Here is an 11,399-nt window from a genome sequence, read left to right as displayed (position 1 = left end):
ACTATGCTCTGGCTGCTTGGTGGGAGCCTCTCCGATAACTGGAGAGAGGTCCCAGGGAGAATGTCAGGCAAAGGTCAGGCTCTGGACAGACAACAACCGAATGGACCACAGGGATCAGATGGGAGCTGGCAATTCCCTTATCAAGTCTTCTCTCCCAGGCTTGGCAGTCAAGCAAATCTCCTAACTATGGCAACATGTAGAGAGCATGAGTCAAATTTAAAATTAGAGCTATTTATAACAATAGCTCACAATTGTATAATACTCATAGTTTGCAAAATACTTTTATATACAACCAGTGTGTCAGTCAGTATAGCAAAATCATATGGTCTCTCTTCAATAAGTGTGCATGCTAAGTCTCATTATGTGTGAGGCACGTGGTGAAGTAACTACTCCTTCTTACAAAGGACGGGACTCTGAATACATCTGTAACACTAAACTACTTCTCGCACTTGAAGTTTACTAGTCTGTCATTTCAAAACAGAACCAAAGGAAGCACAGATGGGCTTAAAGACTGATGTGTGATTCCAGGCAATACTAACCAGGACCAACCCTAATTAGCTTACTAAACAGACAAGGTCAGGTACATTCGCAGTTGTACGGCTATAGACAGGCAGATGGTTGATAAAGCATCTAATACTTGATCACAGGTATGGGATGCCCAGTGATCATTTGTTGATCTGATTCATACAGAATAAATGTATGAATGTATGCAAGTAAATGAAAATATAAGTGGACAGGATTAAACCTGTCAAGGAAAAATATGGCTCCCAGAAAAAGAATGCTGGAAGAAAGAACCAAGTTTTATTACACAAGTCGTTCACTATATGCAACAGATCTTGAGGATGGAATTCCACTGTGAGTTGGGAAACATCTGATATGCACTGCATGAGGTTCTAGTAAGGGTTGTTTCACTTAGAGGGGACAAAAAGATCTGACATTTATTTTAGCAACTACTTCAGCTGCAAGCCTCAATGTTGGCATCACTACTTTGGTCAGATATGCTCACAGTGTGTTGGAAAGAATGGTGTGGCGTGTGGACACCCAAGACACGCAACGTTTCCTGGAGATAGATAGATGGTCCTCATGCTCCTCTAGAAAACTTCAAGTCCAAGGGCAACAGTGAGAGACGAGAAGGCTGAGATCCTGTTGGGAAGAATATAAGGTAAGCGTCAAAGTTTAGGACTATAGGGACCTAGTGTGTCTGTAATGAGGCAGTAGGCATTGAAAGCTGTTCTCTCCTTACTTAGCTTTCAGTGCCAGTTTTTCATGAAAATTAGTGATGCTATATTTTCCATACAGACACACAGCTGCTAGCTGACCTTCACTCGCACAGTTCCCTTGTGTTCCTGAGCTCTGCAGCCTCTTGAATGCTTGTCTGCTGTTGCCTTTCCCTGGCACTCACTTCTGTAGCCAGCTTTCTCCTTGTTCTCCTTTCTGGAGCTGCTTCTCAGGGGTGTTACAAAGATTCATCCTGTTAGTAACATAATCCCTTGCTAACTCATGTCCTTCCAGAACAGGGAAGTTTTAGCTCTTCAAGGCGTATGTTTTGTGGCTTTGTTTTATAAATGTAAAGGTGGCAGAAAAGTCATATTCCAAGCTGCATGAATGTGGCTGAGGCTGGCCATGTAGGCTGCATCCGTCTGGGTGAAGGCCAGTGACAGTGAGGAAAGCAGTAAGCCCTACACTGGCCTGAAGGCTGCCACCCTCCGCTTTTCATGCTCTGTTAGCCACTGCAGCGGGAACACCAGGGTCTTTCCTCGGAGCCAGGGGATCCAAGCTGAATCCCCACAGCCCAGCTGTACGCATAGCATCGCCTGTCAGAGAACACTCCTCCTCTGGGGTCTGCAAAGTGGTTCTTTTAGAGGTGTGACTTGTATGCTCTCAAACTGACTTACCATGAGGGTAAAATTTTATTCTTCTATGAAACTCACTAAGTCATTCCACTGTCACCACAAAACGATTCTAGACTATTTCTCTTGCCCCTAAAAGATCCTTCATGCCACTTGGCAGTAGATCTTTGTTCCTAAACCCCAGCAACAAGGCAACCACTAACCAGTTGCAAGTCTACTTGTCTTATTTAGCTAGTTTAAATAACTGTAATCACACAGCTTGTGGTCTTCCTGCCTGGGGTTTTTCCACTTCATCGAGTGTTTCTAAAGTTCATCCAAATTATAGCCTGTTCACTGATCATATTATATTTCATTGGAAGGGCATGCCACACTGTTTATTGCACTGATGGACATTTTAATCATTTTTGTTTGGGGCTGTTATGAATGATACTTCTTGATTCCTAGTGAATTATATAGATGACAGAAAAGCTTCAAATTTGCAGGCAGGAATCCTAGGTTAGACATTGGCCGCCCTCATTAGCTGTAAGACTTGTTTCCTCCTGCAGAGTGGAGCCACTTAACCTCTTCCCTGTTCTGTTCCTAGAATAGTTACAAAAATCAAGAAAGATGATGTATGTGAAATGCTCTATGAACTCTAAAACAAAGGACAATCAAAGGCATCACTACTAATTGTATTAAAATGAACTAGATGTTTCTCAATATTCCTTTCATATTCTTGGAATAAATGACAAAGGCATTGCACTGTAGGAAGTATCTACACATTTTTCTCATGGGCTTGGGATCCTCACTATATTTTCTTTATCAACAGCTGTTCTTTAGAAAGATGTTAATGCCATTCTATCTCTCTTAAATTCACTTTTTAAAAACCTTGCTGTAATTATCCAATAAAAGGCTTTGTTTCCTATTGAACGGGGGGTTTTCATAGGCCTGAGAATCACTGGCAGAAGTATATAACTCAGTGCAGTTGATCAAAGATCAACTGATAACTAAGGTTTTTGTCAGTGTACCCTCCAACCCACAAGTTAGCTTCATGGGGTGACTTCACAAGAAAGCACTGGGTAGAGGCCGAGGATTCTAATGCATCAAAACCAAGCCTCAGTAAATGCTGATGCTTTCCAATGAAAGATGACTAAAAGTATTGCTGCACTGAAGCAATATCAAACTAGCTGGATATCTATATCTTTAGGGATATCAGACATCCCAGAACATAGATAATTGGCTTGTGTGGGTGTCATGCATGGCATTTAACTTCCACAAAGCATGTAATTAGTTTCCTTGAAAAGAAAAAAATCTTGTGAAAGGGAAATAATTTGTTCAATGGGAAGGAAAACCTGAGAGAAGAAAAAGGACAAATGAAACAAGGGAAAATATATTAAGGTATATATGCAGAATAGTTTGGATAATCATACAGCTGGTTTCTGCTGGTATTTTGAAAGAAGTAGTTAATGCTTGAATTTCTTTCATTTTATTCTTATTTTTTTCCTTCTGAATTTCTTACAACTTTTTTGTTATTGTTTTGTTTTGGTTTTTCTTTAAACTAATTTTGCACATTTATATCTGGTAACTTAAACAACTAATTTGAAGATACCGTCATGCAATACAGCAACCATTGTTGAATTCCTATTACTTGATTTAGCAAAATTTTGTGTCATTTCTAATGCTGGTTCTTTTTTCTATCCCTATTTTGCATTCTTTAAATTATTTTTTTTAAAAATGAAAAAGAAAAATCAGACTTTGCTGAAATGACCAGATATCTGTGCCTTCCACTCACTCACCCAAAAGCAAGGTAATACCCAGCATCACAGGCTGCTTCCATGAGGTTTTACCCCAAATCTCTTTACAGATCCCAGCATGGAAGATTTACAAGGTACGAGCAATGACTGCTGCATTTACTGGAATCTGAAGCACAGAATGTGAGTCCCTGTCCAGGGCCTTTGGAGCAATCACTGGCCTGTTGAGTGTCAGAACTCAGATGCTCCCAGTGCCCAGATTCAAATTACTAGACTGTCTCTTTCTGAAGACAGCAAATCCCCAGACATCTCCAGCACTCCCTGGTGTTATCTAATACAGGTCACTGAGGTCAAATGAGTCTACTGTTTCTACACGCCTTTTCCTCTTTCTCCCTCTGACAATTATTGAATGATCAAAACTTAAAAAGCAAAAGAAGCTTGAGAATGTGAAGCAGAAGGACCACACATTTGAGGCTACCCTGTGCACCTTAGTGAGTTAGTGAGACTCCCGCAAAAAGAAAACGGTGGTGCTGAAGATGTAGTTCTTTCTTTTTCTTTTTCTTTTTCTTTTTTTCCTTTGGCATAACCTGGGATTGAACTCAGGCCCTTGTGCTTGCCAGGCAAGCACTTATTCTACTGAGCCATCTCCCCGGCCCCAAGATTCAGTTCATTGTGAAGATTCTGAGTTCAATCCCTAGAACCACAAAAATTAAGGAAAGAAGGGAGAACAGACAAAAAGTAAGTGAGGTGTTATGTGGCATGGGCCATGTTTTGCTGTCTCCATCTTGTGTTAAAGAATGTAACGATCCTGGTAGGATGCCCATGTGTTCCTAACATTATTTTCCAGATTCTAAGCAGCTGACTATCTGAGGCACTGCACCATGAGTCCAAGGCTCTTGCCGTGTAGCTCTGGCTCTGGCAATACCACTGTGTGGTAATAACAGTGAGAGCTTGAGTTTACATGTGCTTGTTCTACGTTGGAGATAGTGCACTTTTGTCTTGCTCAAATCAAGAAGCTAATGATTTCTACTTTGAAAATCTATAACATAGGTATTGTATGTTACCCTGTTTCTGTCTTTTTTTCTATTGGTTTTTGCCTCTGTTTTTACTCTTCAAAATAAAATAAAATTAAATTTAAAAAAAGAAGTTAAAGATTTAAGATTGGTTCAAACCAGGTCCAAGTCTATATTTTAATGAGATTTATTTGTATGTTTCTTTAGGACAATATAAAGGTAATCGGTATTTATTGTACATTTTTATGTATTCAAATTGAAAATGAAATTATGTATACTTGTGTCATAAAATATGTTTTGAAAAATGTGTACATTGTGGAAAGGTTAAACAAAACTATTTAACATATGAATTACCTCACATACTTTATTTTTTATGGTAAGAACATTTAAAATCTATTCTCTAGGGGCCGGGAGATGGCTCAGTGGAATAAGCACTTCCCTGGCAAGTGCAAGGGCCTGAGTTCAATCCCCAGTTCCGCAAAATAATAATAATAATAATAATAATAATAATAATAAATAAAAAAATAAAATCTATTCTCTTAACACCTTTCAAATGTACAGTGCCTTGTTGTTAGCTATAATCACCAGGTTATGTGGTAGGTCTCTGTCACTCATGCTTTCTGATACTTCATTTCCTTTGGCTAGCAGTTCCCTAGTCGTCCTCCCACCTCCTGCTCCCTCATAAACACCATTCTACTTTGTGCTTCTGAGTTTGTGTGCTTTCATTCTCACACGGAAGTGAGATCTTGTAGTAGCTGTCCTTCTGTGTCTGGCTTACCTCACTTAAATGCAAATCTATTTGAATAAAAAGTATATGGCCTTGCCTACCGCATTACATATGAAACTGCAGTAAGATGACAGTACAATGCATTATGTATATTATATATGGACATATATATTATATATATATATATTCCATTTTATCTAATGCACAATTTGATATAGCTTAGGATGTTTGTCTTAAATAATGTCTGATTTGGAGGGTGGTTATATACACAAGAATAGTATGATTTGAAAGCAAAAATTGGGTAGGAATATCCAGTTAAAGGTTGTGAGAGTAAAAAGGCTTAGGTGTAGTTCTCTGTGTTATGAAAGACTCTGTCTTATGGCTCCCATGCCTTCTGCCCCACTTGTACTGATTTTTTTTTTTTAATATTCTGCAACAAATGGGGCATTACCTAGGAACACCTGCTACATATTCAACTAGTTTCATGTTTCTGCACTGTCCTGTGATGGTCTGGAAACATGTCCTGTGACCAGTTACAATGATTAAACCACATTCTTCAAGAGATATTTGGTTTCAGTGTGCCTGAAAGGTTTTTGGCCAGAAACAGTGGTACTGTTTGATGATGACCAGCAGAAAGATCAACAAAACACACTCGAATGACAGTTCAGATCCGCTCTTTTCCACTGGACTCTCTGTAGGACACAGAACAAGATCCACAGAGACTACAGCAGCTACAGACAGCTTGGCAGCGGGGGAATGGCACCCAGCCCGAGCACGGCAGGCCGTGGTGGTTACACTGGCACCACTGCAGAATGCCTGGCCTCGTCTGGGCTGATTGGAAGGAACAGCTGTTGTCCTGTCCCGGGTAAAATGACACACTCTAAGAGAAATAGAGCCCTGATTAGATAGGAATTAATTCCTCTTTCCATCAGCCTTCTTAAAAACAAAAACACTGGCAAAAAAAAAGTCCAAAATGTGGAGAGCAAAAAATCCATTTGTTCGAGATACAGCAATTGCTTTGAATCTTAAGATAGGTGTTTTTACTGCTTTACAAATGCTAGCAGAACGAATTGCAGAGCAAATGGCAGGTGCAGTTAATTTATATTTTTACAACCAAGCATTTTTAAATGTATTTATACAAAACACACTGAGAAAATGTCAAAGTTTTGGTGTACAGTTTAACATCTGAAGTATCATATAACAGACTTACACAGTCAGTATTAACTTTTATTTATTCATAGATATATTTGCAGGTAACAAAACATTTCAACCACAACTAAGCCACATAGGAATCAAGAAGCCATGTACATAAAACATTACAGTTCAAATTAAATATATTAAAGTTTAATTAGTATAAACTATAGCCCTAATTAAGCAGCATTTTATACTTATGTTTTAAAGATAGCTGACATTAACTACAATTGAAAAATGTACAAACCAGTGAGGCACTACTATTAAAAAAATACAGTTATGCAAGATACAAATTAAAATATAAGAAATACACTATTAAGATCTAAGAATAATACACTTAGATAGTCACATTACTAATATTATCCAACCAATTCAGAAATTTGAAAGTGTCATTTCACCATGAGGTCACTGATTATTTTTGTCTGGGTCTTGTATAACATTCATGCTCTAGGGAATGTGTTTGGCCCTGAGGAGAGACTGGGGAACAGACAGATGTAGAGCCTGCCCTTGCAGAGCTTGCAGTCTAGTGGGGAAGACAGATGGGCACAGAGTTTCCTGCAGTGCAAGAGGACAGGCACTGGGGAGGGGCCTCCCCTTCTACAGGAAGCGGCATCTCAGTTGAGATCTGAGGGAAAAGGCAGAGAGGCAGAAAGAAATGGAAAGAAGAATGCACACAGAGGGAGAGGTAAAAGTACAGGCCTGAGGTTCAAAAAACCTTGATCTATTCTACACCAGTGGTTCCCATGCAAAGATTCTCATAAAACTCACTGGACCACAGTGAAATTCTCACTCATCTACAGGAAAAAGATAGCAGTGTTAAGCGTTTCCAGCACTAACGCCATTCAGTTTTAATGTCTCAGTTTACAACTTCTTACCTTCCAGCATTCTTATAAAATGATGGGGATAGGAACGGCATTTTAAAAAAATACATGACCTAATTTTAGAATGAAAAAAGCAAAAACTAATTACATATAAAACTTTAAAATCAAGGAATCACTGTCAAGAATAAACCTCTGAACACATATAATTAAAGGGATGGTGGTAAGAGACACATCAAGAGATAAGGCCAAGGAGAAAGGCAGGACTTAGAACACAAAGGGCCAGCTGAGAACTTTGGATGTTATTCTATGAGAAATGAGAATGGTTTTAATGATTTTAAACTCCAGTTACATTTATAAAAGGAAATTCTGGTATTCTGGGTGTCGAGTATGTATGGGATAGGGTAAGACAAACACAAGCAAGCAGATGAGTGTCACTGTGTCACCCAGGAAAGAGCTCATAGTCAGGCTTAGGATCAAATTGATGAGACAGATCAGAAAAAGATAATTTCAAGAGATAAACTTAATGGGATAGGTGATTTGTTATAATGGCTGAGAAAATGGGTATTGTTCACTTGGGGACACATTGAATTTGAGGTCTTTGGCTCAAATGTCCATTGGGCTATTCGGCTCTACTGCGCTCAAGCCCTTGAGCAAGAGCTGAGGCTGGAAATATGCCTTGGGGTCACCAGCAAAATGATTGCAATCATGCAATAGATGAATCGTCTCAGAGAAAACATAACTAAAGGATTGGCAGCGGATGGCAAAGTGAAAGAAGACAGACCAGCTGAGGAGGTAGGACCAGAGCCAAGCAAAATGGTCTCTGTGTAATGAAAACCAAGGAAGGAGGCGCAATTTCAAAGAAGCTGCAGCCAACAGCACCAGGTGTGGTAGGCATCGACGGAGAGCAGCTGAGAGGTGCTCGTTGGATTGAGCGACAAAAAGGTTGTCAGGAGCCTTATGAGGGCTGTGCATGCCGCAGACAGGAAGCCACAGAGAGGGAACCTGCAGGCAGGAAGGGGCTCTTTCACACGTTGACCTTCCAAAGACAGAGGCGAAATGGACCCCACAGCTGGCAGGGATGTAGGCTTAACAAAGCAGTTATTTGCTTTCTGAAACATAAAAAGTCATTTCTGGTTATTGTAGGAGCCAGTTGATGGGGAGAATTTGAAAGTTTGTGGCAGGTGACAATAGTCACTATATATTCAAATACAGTATAAGACATTGACTAGCTTTTAAAAAGTCAATGTCTTTAACATACCCATAAGGATACAGTATACCTATACCATTGTCAAAAATGGATTTAAATACACTTAAGGGTGTAAAGTGCTTCCAATAAATTCTCACATTTTAAAGGAATCACATTTTAAAATATCTTAGAAATCACATTTTAAAATGTTATTCTTAAGTTATGGCAATTTTAGCGCTTGTCCATAGAGATCATACTCTTTAAATAATATATATCTTTGCACAGCTGGTGGTAGAGGCAGCTTCTCCATGGAGGCCGGCTGGCTGAGGCGCTGGAGTCCCACAAGTCTTCGAATTTTTAACCGACATAAATGCTTTAGCGAACAAGGATTCTCTAAAATAAATGAGGGGACGAATGGAGACAAGCAAAAATTATGAATAATATTAGTGGATTGACCTGGGTGCTACAGATTGCTTCAGAGTACCATGAAAAAGGTCACTTTGAAAAGTGTGTGGGCATACTTTAACAAATGGCGATTTGAACTGAAATCCATACTGCAGTTAAGTATTCTAGAATACTCTCAGAGAATGTAACTCCACGAGGGCAGAGACTTTGTCTCTGTGCCAGGAACAGAATATTTGACTGTGGTGGAGATTTAACTACGTGAATGCTCACACCTCCTCATGCTTAATTAAGGTTAAAAAATTTAGAACTGAATCATATACAGGTACATTTCGTCACTTCCTTTCTCCCTACCAACCCAAGAAATATCAACACCAATGATTCCATGAATCGTTTATAGCTCAGCCTGAGTTTTGTTTCCAGTATCTTCTAGCTCAACATGGCATAGTTAAAAATATACTGATTATTCAAATATGTGATGGTAGCCATTATTTTTAATACTCACTTTATATTATAATTACAATACTGGTGTAAGATACCAGCAAATGAACCCATGAAAGGGCAGTACAGAACACAGGCTTTCACGTCTTTATGCCCTCAACTTAAAATCCTGGCTTGGTCACTTAATACTCATCCACCCTCCAGCATATTGTTTAATCTCTGTCATTTAAATATTCCCATCTATGACTTGTAGATAATAATGAGACCTACTTACAGGATCATTTGAATATAAACAATTTAATTTATATAAACTGAGAGAAAAGTGCTTGGGTACATGGTAGCCATGTAATAAATGTTAACTATTACCAGTTCAATAGTAAAATTGATCACGGTTTTGACATTCTTGAGAATATAAACATTTGTTATTTTTTTAAACGTAACACAACAGTTTCCAAAAATTATTGAGGCAGAATAATTGCTACCAAAACAGACAGGAAAACATTCACTTTTATAAACAACGATCCCTATTTTTCCCCAGCACTGACACTGCCTTACTTATACCTAGAGGAATCTTGCCATCCAGTGGTTGATCAGGATCATCACAGGCAGTAACACATGATTCCAACAACAAACACCGTCCTAGCTGCATTCTTAGTTAGAGTGTTTTTGAAAGTCATTGGAATCAGGGGTTCTTTGGCAATAAAAACATAAGGATAATTAATTCCCCTGCAGAAGCAAAATCTATGCTATCTAGCCTGGACATTAGCATTGTAGAAGGAGCCTGTATTTCGATATAAGACTTAAAAGGGTTCAGATCTTTGCTTTGTTATTTTTCTATGACTGTACCTTTCAGAAATTAATTTTTCTAAGCTTCAGTGGCCTTTTTCTTTTTGTAGTCTCAATACTGCCTCAATTTTTTATTGAACACTAAGATAAATATAAACAATTTACATGCATTGTTCCATAAGTTATTTTACATTAATTTTTAAAAAATTGCCTCCCAGGTCTTGAAACAAAACTTTGCTGCCCACCCCAGAATTTCCTCTACAGCCCTGCCAAAGGTACTCTTCCTTCCTGCCCAAGTAGCTACTATTCTGACCTGGGTGTCCTATGCCTCCACTGCAGTATTGACAACACCTTAATTTTTTTTTTTTTTCAGAACCAGGGATTGAACTCAGACCCTTGCACTTGCCAGGCAAGCACGTATTCTACTGAGCCATCTCCCCGGCCCCAACATCTCAAACTTTTCGATGTGTCTTTTAAGCTTCTTTTAATCTGCAGGGTCTCCATTCCTCTCTCAACCCTCTCCTCTTTGAAGAACCCAAGTGCTCTGTGTCTTCCCACACCCTGGGAAAGTCGACTACACTGATTGCGTTGTCTTGGTACTGCTCCAGGTCCTACGCTGTCTCCTCTAGTTCTTGAAAATTGATCGCTGGATTCAGAGGCTTGATCAAAGGATTCAGGTTTGATTCCTTTCGCAAAATGATGTTCTTTCTTCAGGGACCACATAGTACCACCTTAGCAGCTATTGTCTTCAATGACTATATCTATTAGTTTATGGAGAACACAAAATGGTCATCTCTATTCATATAATTTCTTTTTCATCTATTATTTGAAATACGTTTAAAAAAGGATATTTTCGTTCATCTACTCTTGGTGACTAGTGGCACAGCAATATAAATAAGGAAGAATGTAGAGCTTAAATATTTTCTTTTATTCATTTCTCAGATAAATTGATGTTCCCTTGGAGCTGACTAGTTTTTAAAAAGTTGTATGTTAAAATGTGGTGTGTATGTTTCAACTAATTGAAGTAATTACCCAATTGCAACTTAAATTTTGGCCACTGGGAGTCTGTTCATATTGGCTCCTGAATTCTCTGAACATGGTTCTGATCATTTCTGAGAGTATTTTTACCATCTGGTATAAAAGGTGCTCCAGGTTCTCCTTGCACATTTCTTCCTCAGATCTGGAGTCATCATTTCTCCCAGAAACTCTTGTTTCTTTTCTTTTCTTTTTCTTTTCTTTTTTTTTTTTTTTT

The 11,399-nt window shown here is 38.8% G+C and overlaps 1 protein-coding gene across 3 annotated transcripts in view; it reads right to left on the bottom strand.

The window, feature by feature from the left end:
- Window positions 1-6,487: 6,487 nt before the first annotated feature.
- Asb15 (ankyrin repeat and SOCS box containing 15) overlaps window positions 6,488-11,399 on the bottom strand; it is a 38,308-nt gene continuing 33,396 nt past the window's right edge. The window contains exon 11 of one of the 3 annotated variants that reach the window (XM_023703419.1): window positions 6,488-8,911. In XM_023703419.1, coding sequence (XP_023559187.1) covers window positions 8,739-8,911 — 173 coding nt within the window. In that variant the 3' untranslated portion in view covers window positions 6,488-8,738. The remainder of the gene's footprint in view (window positions 8,912-11,399) is intronic. The other 2 variants (XM_004643311.3, XM_023703420.1) reach the window with 2 other exon arrangements.

The sequence above is a fragment of the Octodon degus genome, unplaced genomic scaffold, assembly GCF_000260255.1.
Source record: "Octodon degus isolate 3935 unplaced genomic scaffold, OctDeg1.0 scaffold00170, whole genome shotgun sequence".
NCBI lineage: Eukaryota > Metazoa > Chordata > Mammalia > Rodentia > Octodontidae > Octodon > Octodon degus.
Note: the sequence above shows the minus strand (reverse complement) of the source record. Positions and strands in the feature narration are given on the sequence as shown.